Source organism: Lichtheimia ornata (assembly GCF_029851405.1).
Source record: "Lichtheimia ornata isolate CBS 291.66 chromosome Unknown scaffold00009, whole genome shotgun sequence".
NCBI classification, from domain to species: Eukaryota; Fungi; Mucoromycota; class Mucoromycetes; order Mucorales; family Lichtheimiaceae; genus Lichtheimia; species Lichtheimia ornata.
In genome coordinates this window covers 77,023-90,220 of record NW_026695329.1, presented here as the reverse complement: position 1 = coordinate 90,220, position 13,198 = coordinate 77,023, and the positions used below count along the sequence as shown (strand labels likewise).

The 13,198-nt window shown below is 43.8% G+C and overlaps 9 protein-coding genes across 9 annotated transcripts; 7 read left to right on the top strand and 2 right to left on the bottom strand.

The window, feature by feature from the left end:
* Positions 1-85: 85 nt before the first annotated feature.
* O0I10_002908 (uncharacterized protein) lies at positions 86-1,140 on the top strand (the record flags this gene model as incomplete). Its single annotated transcript, XM_058482985.1, has 2 exons — positions 86-847; positions 904-1,140. The coding sequence occupies 2 exons, from the start codon at positions 86-88 to the stop codon at positions 1,138-1,140; spliced, it is 999 nt and encodes a 332-aa protein (XP_058346074.1).
* A 328-nt stretch (positions 1,141-1,468) lies between these two features.
* Positions 1,469-2,827, bottom strand: O0I10_002907 (uncharacterized protein; the record flags this gene model as incomplete). Its single annotated transcript, XM_058482984.1, has 4 exons — positions 1,469-1,699; positions 1,763-1,902; positions 1,974-2,561; positions 2,629-2,827. The coding sequence occupies 4 exons, from the start codon at positions 2,825-2,827 to the stop codon at positions 1,469-1,471; spliced, it is 1,158 nt and encodes a 385-aa protein (XP_058346073.1).
* A 1,087-nt stretch (positions 2,828-3,914) lies between these two features.
* On the top strand, positions 3,915-4,311 carry O0I10_002906 (uncharacterized protein; the record flags this gene model as incomplete). Its single annotated transcript, XM_058482983.1, has 3 exons — positions 3,915-3,970; positions 4,037-4,068; positions 4,127-4,311. The coding sequence occupies 3 exons, from the start codon at positions 3,915-3,917 to the stop codon at positions 4,309-4,311; spliced, it is 273 nt and encodes a 90-aa protein (XP_058346072.1).
* Positions 4,312-4,880: 569 nt separating this feature from the next.
* On the top strand, positions 4,881-6,092 carry O0I10_002905 (uncharacterized protein; the record flags this gene model as incomplete). The annotated part of the gene is made up of 3 exons (XM_058482982.1): positions 4,881-4,928; positions 4,995-5,120; positions 5,190-6,092. 3 exons carry the CDS (start codon positions 4,881-4,883, stop codon positions 6,090-6,092), a joined length of 1,077 nt encoding a protein of 358 aa, XP_058346071.1.
* Positions 6,093-7,347: 1,255 nt separating this feature from the next.
* On the top strand, positions 7,348-8,115 carry O0I10_002904 (uncharacterized protein; the record flags this gene model as incomplete). The annotated part of the gene is made up of 1 exon (XM_058482981.1): positions 7,348-8,115. The coding sequence occupies one exon, from the start codon at positions 7,348-7,350 to the stop codon at positions 8,113-8,115; it is 768 nt and encodes a 255-aa protein (XP_058346070.1).
* Positions 8,116-9,007: 892 nt separating this feature from the next.
* O0I10_002903 (uncharacterized protein) lies at positions 9,008-10,640 on the top strand (the record flags this gene model as incomplete). Its single annotated transcript, XM_058482980.1, has 6 exons — positions 9,008-9,047; positions 9,106-9,305; positions 9,388-9,858; positions 9,922-10,026; positions 10,085-10,265; positions 10,324-10,640. The coding sequence occupies 6 exons, from the start codon at positions 9,008-9,010 to the stop codon at positions 10,638-10,640; spliced, it is 1,314 nt and encodes a 437-aa protein (XP_058346069.1).
* A 395-nt stretch (positions 10,641-11,035) lies between these two features.
* On the top strand, positions 11,036-11,418 carry O0I10_002902 (uncharacterized protein; the record flags this gene model as incomplete). Its single annotated transcript, XM_058482979.1, has 3 exons — positions 11,036-11,072; positions 11,192-11,256; positions 11,320-11,418. 3 exons carry the CDS (start codon positions 11,036-11,038, stop codon positions 11,416-11,418), a joined length of 201 nt encoding a protein of 66 aa, XP_058346068.1.
* Positions 11,419-11,861: 443 nt separating this feature from the next.
* On the top strand, positions 11,862-12,203 carry O0I10_002901 (uncharacterized protein; the record flags this gene model as incomplete). The annotated part of the gene is made up of 1 exon (XM_058482978.1): positions 11,862-12,203. One exon carries the CDS (start codon positions 11,862-11,864, stop codon positions 12,201-12,203), a length of 342 nt encoding a protein of 113 aa, XP_058346067.1.
* Positions 12,204-12,565: 362 nt separating this feature from the next.
* O0I10_002900 (uncharacterized protein) lies at positions 12,566-13,075 on the bottom strand (the record flags this gene model as incomplete). The annotated part of the gene is made up of 1 exon (XM_058482977.1): positions 12,566-13,075. The coding sequence occupies one exon, from the start codon at positions 13,073-13,075 to the stop codon at positions 12,566-12,568; it is 510 nt and encodes a 169-aa protein (XP_058346066.1).
* Between the last annotated feature and the right edge of the window lie 123 nt (positions 13,076-13,198).

Below are 13,198 nucleotides of genomic sequence, written 5' to 3'. Positions count from 1 at the left end.
ATTGTACTTCGTTCAGTTACGTATTGCTCTGTAAAGTACAAGGAGAAGATCATTGAAGTCCAATATCGCATCCGTATTCGTTTGTATGACTGGGAAGAAATCAGCTCATGAGACTCAACTTGTGGAGATGCCTATTGTGATTGGTACATGGCCCAAGGCGGCTCTTCCCATTGACGACGATGATGATTATGATTTACAAGAGGGACCTATGTTGAGTGATGAAGAAAGTGATGAAGAAGATGATCAAAGGAATCGGTCTTATCAATGCCACCACCTCCTCAACCCACTCAATCACGATCATCAACATTTGCAACACCACAACAAGCTCATAGACGTACACCATCCATTTCGTTGCAATCGACCCCTTCAGCATCTACCATCACTCACTTTGCAAAACACTCATATCGGTAATAGTAATGGTGTAGTACGATCGGACTCCAATGCATCTCGGTCATCCAATCGGTCACGAGGATCTGTGGCGTCGTGGCGCTCGAGTCAATCTTGGGATAGGTCGCCAACCTTGTCACGCAACACATCGGCATGTACTAATATCACCAATCCTGAGACATCCATGTACAATGGCCGTAATCTTGTTGTATCAGCGGGAAGTCAAACCTATATCAATCGCACCCCATCAACCCCAGAATTCGGCTCCGCTATTAATACCATGGCAACCGCACCACCTCCACCACAACCCTATTATTACGATTCATCATCGTATATGCAACAACAACAACAACACCATGCTTATCAATATCAGCAGCAGCAACGATATGATTATGCTGGTATTAGTAATCCATCGGTACCAACACATGTCCTACAGCCCTTGTCCACCACCAACAACACTGTAGTAGCTGCTTCCTCATCCACATCATCATCAGCTTCACCTCGTTCCCCTATTAGCCCTTCCACTACTACCAACAAGATGCCGCACAGAAATTACAGCCACTGACTTATGACTCGGAGCCGGGCTTCGACTTTTCACCTCCACGACCCACCACCCACTCTTCATATCAACCATCCACTCTTTCAAGCGATGATTCAGATGATTCAGACGACGAGGGTGATTTGCTTCGTATCATTGAGAAAAAGAAGAAGCAAGCTGAACGTGAACGACGCGCCAACATGTACAAATACTAGCTCTTATAGTACTCTTTTCTTCCCCCCCATCCCACATTCCCCACCCCCCTTCAGCTTTTTATTCGTTTTCCTTTTTCATTTTTGCTATACTACTAAAGTAACTTTATATACGGTCTCTCTTTTATATACAAGAAGTTGTGTTGTATCAAATCCATATACTTTGGAACGGTAGTATTGTATTTCTTTATGGCATGACATATATATCTTTCTAGCAATGATGATGAATTATTATACTATACGATGATGTGAAGAAATCTAATGTTGACATGTATGTAATACGTAAGAAGATGATATGGTATGTAAGGATGACAAGATGAGGTTGCCATGTTTAGCATTCGACTTTGGAATCATAGGGAGAGGATGGTTTTGAAAAGATAACCTTGACAGAAGATTGCTCATCAGAGCAAGACGAGGTCGTTTGGTTTCCAACGCTGATATCTTTGCGGTAGAAGGATCGAAGATTCCGAATCGAGTGTCCTGCCGACAAGTACAAGCGAGACAACTTGCCTTCTTGGGCACCAGCAACGATGATGCCTGGTTTCAAGAGTGAATTGAGACCCTAAGATAGTGTCAGCCATTGTTGTACGTATCGCGCCATACACATCATAAAAGCATTATATACCTTGACCCATCGACGATGTGCTTCCATGGTCATGCATTGTAATTTGACTTGGCGTTCACGTGTTTTAATGATAAGGTTGGGCACACGATCAAAAGAACTACCCATTGGGGGAACTTCGACCATAAAAGATTCCATAATAGCTGATGTTGGTGGAGGAATGATGATGAGTGATCAAAATAAAAACTCTGCCGATGATGTGAATGTTACTTACCACTTTTCCGCTGTGATGCATGTTTCCAGTAAATAACCTTGGTATCAGGTTCGATCCATACAAAGCGTGCATGTCGTGTTTTGGTACGCGTATACTTCCACATCCAATCACCTGTCACCAATCGTGCATATACATCTTGTTGTTGGTCAACAGCATCATTCAGTTGTCGAGGGGGTGGTAAGCTAAAAGGTCGTGATTGCTGTTCTGTGGCAAACGCAGAGGATGGCACGCTAAATACTGGTTCCAAGCGAGCACATGACCATGATTGAGGACGAGAAGAGGATGATGAAGAAGAAGCATGATGATGATCATCATCATCACCATCATCATCGTCATCCTCTTCATCCATACCCATGCCACTGCTTGATGGGGAAGGTGGAATAACAGCACCAGTCATTGTCTTTTCCTCAGCGTGTTGATGGGCAGCATCCTTGAGCAATTCCAATTCTTGCGTTACCAAGTGACTTTGACGCATCATACGTGCTTGATCCAAATGCGAACGTGCCAAAGCCCGATTCAATTCCTCCAACTTTTCAATATACTCTTGTTTGGCTAATTCCAAATGCCATATCTCGTCATTGAGTCGCTCTACATGATGATGCAACATGCTTAGTTTACTATGCGCAGTATACCTGCATATCATTGTTCAACCTACCTTCCACTTTTTGCCTTGCATTTAATTGCTCGGATAGCTCGTTGAGAGATTCCTGTTGTTGTTGAATGGTTGTTTGCATACAACGCATCTTGGATACCAGGTGTTGGCCAATCTCTGTAGCCAAATGCACGTCGATACGATAATCCAAGGAGGAGGTGGAGGGTGTGCTGTTGGTTGTAGAAGGTGTCAATACTGACATGGATTATGTAGAAGAATGTGAGAGAGAAAGAAGAAGGAAAAGTAAAAAAAAGACTCACGCGTTGATCATGATGATGATGATGCATGCGAGGATGTCATATCGATTTAATGTCCCATCCAAATCACAACCAGACCTGCATAAAAGACGCAACTTCATTTGTATGTAACGCTCTCTCTCTCATCTTGGCTTTTGTGCGATCGACCCACGTCTCTCTCACACACACTCACTTCACCTCCTGATGCATCCCCTGTACAACTATTTCTCACATCACCTGCTGCCTACATACATACAACCACGTTGTGTGTCTACTCCTTTGTTCCATGATGGATACACCTATTCATTGGCTCCTAACATAAGGATAACTTGGCACTTGAAGATGCACATTAATATAAGATTGTGTGTGTAAAGAGTGGCAAGATGCGTGGGAGATGAGAAAAAAAGGGGGTGACAATGAGCAAACACAAATAAAGAAAAGATTGATTGTCGTAATTGGCACAACCAGCCATGATACAGGGCCTATGTATGTACATCAACAGGGTCTTTTCATCCACACCTGTTGGATAAACAACCCATTGACATGTATGTAGAAAATGAGAGATCCCAATTGGTGTTCTCTAAATGACAATCCATATATCTGCTTTGGGTATTGTTGATCGTTTACCCCCTTTCTTCTCAACATGTACATACACTACATCACCTCCTTGAATGACACGCGTGTATGCTTGTGCTTTGTGATATGCCGAGAAAGAAGCAACTCATTTGAATGCATGAAAAATAGATAAACTTTGACAATGGCTCGTTTACGTATCACTTTACTGAACACACGATCCATCCTTATAGAAAGAACGGTGGTAGATATAGGAAGTCAAATTTAAATATATGCTACGTATCCATGGATACAAGGGAGTATTTGTCATGGCGATGGTAAATGGCGGATGGGATGAGTGACCGGAAGCGGTGAGGTATCGGAAGGAAAGGGCATCATTTGTGTGACGCAGAAAGAGCAGCAGGAGGGAGGATCGCCGTAGTCGGACTAGTGGGCTTTTTCACTTCTTTCTCTCGCTCTCTCTTTCTCTCATACTCAACGATGGCCGATGACAACTACATTACGGAAGACGCTGAAGCAAGAGAAGCTCTTGTAAAGTAAGTGGATTCAATGCAATGTGAGATTGGAGCAGTGGATGACTAAGGAATGGGGAACCTTCATAGCAATGTGCTTCAGCTGCAACAACAACTTCGAGGTATATAGAAAAGTTACTTGTATATGCCTTCAGTATTTAATTATAATCTTGAGGATAGCTGTGATTTCCCGAGTGGATTCGGCAAAGAAGGAGCATGAATCATTGTTGACCGAGAACCAAATGTTGCAGAAATACATCAACAACTCTTTGACATCAACAGCTGTATTTGGTGCAACTGGTGGCGCCATTAGTCAATCAGCAGCAGCCATGATGAGCAAAACGGCTTACGACAACAATCATTGAGACAAAAGTATACCAGCTATTACCACCACCATCACTACTACTATTGTTATGCAACCGTAATGACCCGCCAATACTATTCTCCTCCTTACTTTTGTGTGAACAACCAACCAAAACCCCTTCACATCCCGTGCGTACGTACGCGTTCACTTTGCTTTCAACCACGATCCAGAAAGATGTATATACATATATGACAAGTGGAAAATAAACGCTAGAGCAACAACAACAACAACAACAACAACAACAACCACAAGAGCATGAGGATGAGGAGTAATGTACGAGAAGGGAAAATGGGGTCTCCTTTGATATCCTTGTGATCGTTTTGGCTTCGTTTCGAACGGAATGTCACGCGCTTTCCTGCATTCACTGGGCCCGCCAAAGCAAACACACAAGCGCTCTCGCCTCCTTGATCGTCGCACCACTGTCAGTCGCACTTTTTTTTTACTCCTTGATTCATTGATTACGTTCCTTTTTTCTCTTCTTTTCTTTTCCTTCTTTTCCTGTCATTTTTCTTCCTTCTTATTATTGACAAATTGACATTAAAACCCCACCACCACCTCAGTGAATGATCCATGTCAGCATCTCATTCAAAACAACAACAACAACAACAAACGACTCGCGTAAGTTGGATGATGATGATGGAATGATGAAAACAATGGTCTCAAGCTGAAATGCGTCATATCCAGATGGAAGCCATCCACGAACGACTATTACAACATACGTTTCCAGACCATTCATCAGCGCTTGATTATTGTACAAGAATCGCAGCCGGATTTGGATACAATGTCAAGCATGATCAATTTGGCAACAAGGTGAGTGTTTTGAACATGTCACAATGGGACTTGGGAAATCATTGACAAATGTGTACGCGTATGTAATAGAGTCATGTGCACGTGATGGGGGAAGGAAACATGACACGACTGGTACTTGAACAAGGACAAGGACAAGAGAATGAACCATGTTGGGTATTTTCAAAGGAGGTTAAAGACGATGTTGGTGATGATGACATGGGATGGCCACAAGAGGTACAAGAAATGATGATACAACTGGTGAGACAGCGATTACCAGCACATGTGATACGCCAGACCCTTCAACAACAATTTCCATCTTTGATGATCAACGACGCTGCGTTTTCTAGAAAGTTGGATGAGGAACGTGCACGTGGTGTGCAGGAACGTAGTCAACGTTTACTGGTACTCTCAGCGCGTCTATGTGCAGTGGTTGCTGCCAACGAGGAATGGACACGTGCTGTAGAGCACAATATGGCCAAGATGATCGGCAGCTATCGTCCAACGGCAACACCAGAGGTACTTGATTCCTTGGCAACCCTTGGCACCGTCCAGTCTCCTCCCATGGATGCCTCTTCAAAAAAGAAGCAAAAGAATGACTCTGCTCATAAAGGAATGCAACTCGTTCAAGTACCAGAATATACGCTCACCATTCAAGAACAACAAGATATAAATATGGATCAACATCGCTTTGACCATCCCATGTTTGCACCACCACAGCAACAACAGCAACCCGTGGTACCACATCAACAGCAACAACAACAACAAGTGGTAGCTGCTGCGGCAGCAGCGGCATCCTATGGCGGTATAATGCAAACACCACAACCATCATCCACTACGACAATGCCTTTTGCTTTTGAAGATGCTATTATGGCAGTTGAACGTCCTTCTTCCAATACTGCAGCTGCTGCAGCAGCTGCTGCTGCTGCTGGTGCACAACCCTTTTTTTATCCTCCCAGACAAAATCCATCCTCAGGTGATCTGCTGCACCATTAAGACACTCAATCATTATAGTATAACAGCAAACCCACCCCACTCATTAGTAGTCATAGTAGTCATAGTAGTAGTCTTACTATCCCCTCTCCCTTTTTATATATACGTGGAATCCTGTACAAATAATATCTTAGTCGATGATGCACTTGCTTATACACACATACATGCTTGTTTTTTGATGTGTGGGGGATTGGCGGGGTGGTTTTTTCCCTGGGTTGTACGCCAAGCCCTTTTGTCAAATTTTTGCCTTTTTTCATTTTCATTTGAGCAATTTCCAAAAGTAGTGTGCCATCACTTAATTCCGAATACATCATGCCTTTGGGTCGGGCATCCGGACTCAAAGTGTGAACGAATTCACTCACAAAGACACCACACACGCACCTTCCATAAAGAAAGATGGGTTGAGCGAGACACCCTTCAAATGAAATACAACAATCTGGAGCCTACAAACTCTTGTCTTCTTATAATACTCCGCTCCAACAACAACCCTTCTCGCAATGTTTCAATCGATTAATCCAGTAATGTGGAGTTGTGGGTTTATGCAAGGACATGATTGGCATACCATATCTTGGCTCCCTCTTGGCAGCATGCATATATAAAGTAAATTTGGTGGCGCCATCCCAATCACTTGACAGAATACAAATGCCTACATAGCTGACGTGCTTTTGTATGTACCATTGTCATCATCATCATCACCAGGTCTCTTTCATGACACAACACACATATATGCAATGAAAACAAAATAGCCTTCTTGGGTGTACGTGAGAGAACTAAAGCATGCATATTACACATTGTTGTCCTATTTTCATACAACCAAGTGTTGCATTGAGGAGAGTAGAAACACGTATGTCATTGTTATTTGTCACCAAGTGGAGCAGCAGCAGCAGCGTTAAGTGGAAAAACGCCCCTTTTCCAATTTTGTCTTCGTTCCTGGAAGTGGCTGGGCCACACTTTGTGCTACCAACACCACATCATCTGCAGCAAGGGCTTGACCGCTTATGTATCACAAGAAAAAGTGCCTGCTCGTTATTTCCAGTTCCTTCTTTTTTACTCCCTCCCATATCTCAAAGTGACTCATTGGTAGCTGCGAGAACGTGTCGGCCAAGAGAGCCGCAGCAGCTTTGAAAAAGTGGGATCGAAAATCATGCTGTGTACCCAAATAATATAAAAAGGCTGTTGAAAAAGTGGCTACCCGCTCTCTCTTTCTCTACTCTTTCCTCTTCTTCTTCTTTACAGAATTTCCTTTTTCCTCTCCAACATGTACAAAAAGACCTTTTACAGCGACAACTTCACTGTAGACCCTGCTTTCTGCAGCATTGACCCCAACATGTTGGCAATGCATCATCATCATCATCATTCTCAGCAGCAGCAAGATGATGTAGTATCTCCCTATGTAGTGCCTGCATCGGTGATGCCACCCACTCCTACACCATTTCTCGATCCAAGCGCTACTCCATTTTCCCCTGATGAAGGTCTCGATGACTTTCCTGTTATGTACCCACATGACGAAGATAATACAACCGGCATGGTGGATGTTGCTGTAGCTCCTTACTTGACCAATTACTACCAGCAGCAGCAGCAGCAGTACCATTCTCCTCAGCCTGCTACTGTCAACAACACACCTGATATGGGCGCAGCAAACATCAATTACCAGCAGCAGCAGCAGCAGCAGCAAGAGCATCATTTATTCCCTGCATTGGCCAAAGCCAAAGTATTTACATGCCCAACCTGCCATCGTCAATTCAATCGACGTTATAATTTGGGAACGCATATGAAGACACACGACAAGCAGCGTTATCGACCCTTTGGATGCCCCGAGTGCCCTAAACGATTCGATCGTAAGCATGACCGTAAACGTCATATTCAGACGGTCCATCGAGGTGAACGATTGTATCCTTGTGATCAATGCAATGCTGAGTTTAGCCGCAAGGATGCATTAATGCGACACAAGGATCAGAAGCATCTTCTTCTTCAATACATTCCTCAAGACGTAGGACCTCATCATGTCCATCCAATGTACGACTAGCCTTTGGCATCATTCTACAACTCCTTCTCGAATCATTATCAGGCACTGAAGAAAAACTCAAATGACCACACACACACAAATCAACACCTTCATCATGCACGGTCCAGACACCTTTCGACCCTTGTCATATCTCCCACATGCCCAGGTCCACATATGTCTCGAACCCCCACTTGGCACCACCATCACCACCGTCTCCTTGCCACCTGATTGGGTAAACTGCGTGGTGGCACCCTTTCATCGTCCCTGGGATAACACTTTTCCTCACACACACGTAATAATGTACATCTATGCCACTCTTATTTATGTTTCATTTGTATGCTCCCCCCCAATCTTTGTATATACCCTGTTTTATATGACCATTTTCATGATACCTCTCATTAAAGCAAAAAGCAATCACTACTTTTTATGTCTAAAACGTTTGACAATCTTTCCCCGTGATGGGGATGTGCAGCGGCGCTCAATTGTGTGAGCTTTTTTTCTTGTGTAATGTGGTAGTTGCGCTGTTGATCAAATGACGCCAAGGAATAAAAAACAATACCAAGAACCCAGATTCTGATTTGGATCAAAAAGGATGAATGTGTGTGTGTGTGCATTTATGACCTCACTCCTCGTGCTGCTGCGGATGGATCAAGTGTGCATACAAAAAGGTAATTGATGTGTTGCTGCGGATTAGATCGACTCTGCAGAGCCACAATGCATCGGATCATCCTTCCGACAATGGGATTTTTAGATCTTACTGCAATGAGAAATGCATGGATGGATGGCAGCTTAAATGATGGATGGCTTTTTGGGGGATCCAAATACAACTCAGCGCGCGTACAAGTGGTGGGTGATACAAAAACGAAGGGCCGTCAAAAGAAAAAATGTTACTTCTTCTCCTCCTCCACAACCAATGCAGATCTACACCGGTGACGAGAGCGGCTTGGTGAAATGTGAGTTCAACAACCTTGTTTCCTTCTCGCAGCCTACTGATCCATACGCATTCAACAGCCATTGTCTTCCCCAGCAAACATGCAGTGGAACAAGCACAAGCTCTCCTACAACAACAACGACAAAAGAAAAAGGCCAAAAAGGATCAGGACACCAATGAACCTCAGATTCCAACACCCACTGTACAAAAGTTTGGTCGTGTCGATAAGAATGCAGCAGTACAACACCTTTGTTGGGGTGTCATTGACGGCAAGCGTCATGTAAGTTTGGCTTGGATCGTGTGGTGTGTGTGTGTGTGTGTGTGTCTATTTCACTTTTCAACTTACACACATACACCTTTAGCTTGTTGTGGCTCGCAAGAATGGAAAAGTGCATTTCATGTGTCCCGAGACAGGTGCTGTTGTACGTGAATATGTGGATGAAAACGTGGGTGTCGACAAGGGCACATTCATTGGTCTCTTTGCCAACGACACGTACCTGATCACTGGTACATCCACTGGACATATCGCATATACTCGTTTGGACGATTACAACAACGACTCAGGCAGCAACAACACTACCACTTGCATCACAACCGCTCCTGGTGCGGATCTCTGCATTATGCGTGTCCATCCATCTCATCCTCATTTGTTTGCTACGGGTGGCAAGGAAAATGATCTCAAACTTTTCGATGCCAACATCATCATGCAAGAGGACGATCAAGACGAGAACGAGGAGGAAGAAGAGAAGGAAGAGGATGAAAAGAAGAAGAAAAAGACACGATACCAAAAGGCAAAGGCACAAGCAAAGGGGTTGGTGTTTATGGCCAAGAACGTAAGTTTTCTTTGTGATTTCATAGGGTCATGAATGGATGAGCTCATTGTGTTGTATATGTAGGTTCCCAATGACATGTTGGATTTACGAGTGCCTGTATGGATTCAGGACTTGCAATTCTTGAATGAGGAAGGTACACGCATTGCAACAGCTACGCATTATCATCAAGTAAGTAAAGGGTATGTGGGATGGCTATATATTCAGGTTATTTATATCCATGACGTAGATTCGTGTATACGACATTAAAGCACAACGACGACCTATTCACGATCATGATGTTGGAGGCAAAGTACCTTTGACAAGTCTCTCTATCGGCAAAAATTACCAGCAATTGATTTTCACGGATACCATGAACACTGTACGTGTTATTGATGTGGAGACAGGACGCACACTTGGACAATACAAGGGTAAGAAGAAGAAGAAGGATCGTACCAAAGAGTTGGCATATTGACATTGGTATGATAGGTTTGACTGGTAGTGGTACAGCCGTTGCCATGGCACCTGCAGCCAAGTTTTCCGAGTCAGCGCCTGAAGATGCATACCTTGTCACTGTATCACTGGATCGATTTGCACGGGTGCATGAAACCAAGACCACTTTCCGCAAGGTGGAGCACAAGGTGTATCTCAAGCAGCGTATGACGTGTCTGTTAGTGGATGATGAATTCCAGCATGAGGAAGAGCAACAACAAGAAGCTGATGATGAGGAAGATGAAGAGGATCAAGCCATGTGGGAAGCAATGGAAACGGTTGATGATAACAAGAAGCGGAAACATCGTGCATAGTTTGTTCTTCCTATAGCATCTTTACATTCATATTTGTCTTTTTGCATTGTTTTTCTAGAAAAATTTACCTTGTAATAACATGTTATCATTCATCACATCCATTCAAGCAGTTGTTAGTATGGTGATTTATGGGTCAAGTCACGTGTAAGGGGAAATGTTGGGGGTGGGGGTGGGAGAATAGTGCCACAGCAGAGCTGGCAGGCAGGAGGGGGATTGACCGAGGCGGGAGTGGTTCGTGAATCCAATCAACTCTCTGTCCTTTCTCAATCCAGTGAAAGGTAAATGCAATATATATATGAAAATTGATTGATGGATCAATGGATGCATCAAGGGATCGATGGATGAAGGATGGATTGAATGGATGAAATTGACTTTGGGGATTATAGGAATTAACAATGGCCAAGTCCAAGAACCACACCAACCACAACCAAAGTAAGCACACTATACCACCACAACCACAACCACACTACCACTACAATACGCCAACACACACATATACACACACCAGTCAACGCATCAGCATACTCATCATGACCTACGAACACTTATAGACAGCAAGGCTCACCGTAACGGTATCAAGAAGCCCAGACAACACCGTTATCCCTCGCTCAAGGGTGTACGTATACTGTGTCATAGTCATTGAATGCAACAACATGCTCAAGTTTTCTTTTTCTTTTAGGTGGATGCCAAGTTCCTTCGCAACCAACGCTATGCCAAGAAGGGTACCAAGGCTTTGGTCGCTAAGAAGACTGCCAAGTCGGTTGAAACAAGATTATGAGACAATCGTTTACTGTTCATGGTTGAATTATAATAAAAGCTAATATTGGCGTTGGACACATGATGGGAAAGTGAATCTGCATGAATATCTTGAAAAGAACCCCACACTGGATATATATCACACGCATGGTTTGTCATGGTTTCACGTGCGGTAGATACCCCACTCACTTATCTGGCATGGAATTTTATATGCATTGATGACTATTTCTTTTCGCACGTCTTTCCCTCCCTGACAACAAATCATGGCACAACAACAACAAGAACCTGAAGTCCTTTTATCGATCAACAATCATATTGCTACCATCACTTTGAACCGACCACGAAAAGGCAATGCATTAAATAGGCCAACATGAACGAGTTGTTACTCGACATGCTTGCCAAACTCAAGGAGGATGCTCTGTACGTGCTTGTGCTTACAGGAGCTGGCAAATTCTTTGTACCGGCATGGATTTATCAGCATCATCGAAATCGGTGGATGATCCTCAACAAGTACGAGAAGGATTCCGGAAAGGTCTACGTGTGTTTGATGCCTTGTACCATTTCCCCAAGCCTGTGATTGCTCGTGTGAACGGCCCTGCCCTTGGCGGTGGTGTTGGCCTCATCTTTACCACCGACTTCCGTGTTATTGCCGAAGAAGAAACCTATGTCGCTCTTACAGAAGTCAAGCGTGGCATCATCCCTGCTATCATTTCTCAATACCTTGTACCTGAATTGGGTCGTCAACGTGCTCGAGAATGGATGCTTACAGGTCGTCGTGTTCCCGCACGTGAAGCAGCTGCTTATTGACAAGTGTGGTTCCACGTAACCAACTCGATCAACAAGGCGTACAAAAAGTCGTTGATATGCTCGTTGAATCAGCACCAGGTGCCAGCGCTGATATTAAACGCCTTGTCCATGCCATCAGCACAGGTGGTAACCCCGAACAACACCAACAACACGTTCAACAATCAGTAGAGACGCTTATCTCAAAATGATGCAATCAGATGAAGCTGTGTTTGGTATCATGGCATTCCTCAACAAGGAGAAACCCGATTGGAACCAATTCCTTAAGGATAAGGCAAAGCTTTAAATACACTACTACCAACCTAAACCAATAAATCCATTGCCCGAAAAACGCAAAGCATCATGTATATATTTTGGGAACGAGTTTATGTATATAAAGATGTGGTAGTAAAGTACACATTGGAATGGATTTTTGGTGTGAGTAGCAATGCTTGTGGTGATGTTATTGTTGTTGTTGTGGCGTAGTGGCGGCAGTGGGTTGAGGGGATGTTGCATCCATTGGAGGTGGTGGAGTGTGCATTGGGACTGGAAGCATTATTGTTGCTATTGGCAGCAGCCGTGTTGGCAGTAAGCTGTTGCTTGATTTGGAACAATTTGACCTGAGTACCACTCCAAGGGAGATCCGAGATGAAGACACATAGGCTTGACCCCATAACATGCTGCGGAACCAAATCACCAATGCTTCTGCCCCATCGGAACTTGCGAATGAAAATAGGCTGTGGATGTGGCAAGATACCGACAAGTGTGATACCACGCAAGAAATCAAGCACTTGTGCATCCGATGTAAGCGATTGTGTAGTGCATAGATTCTTCACTTGGGGCATCAAATGTTCCAAAAGTACCATAATAGGCTCGAGGGTAATTGTGAATGCCATTGCGATACCTAAATTCCATATCAGATACCTTTGGTCCAATTCCATCCATGTCTCATCAACCACTTACCCAATTCTGTTGGAATAAAACCATTAGCAATACGTAACTGAACGAAGTATGGCTAC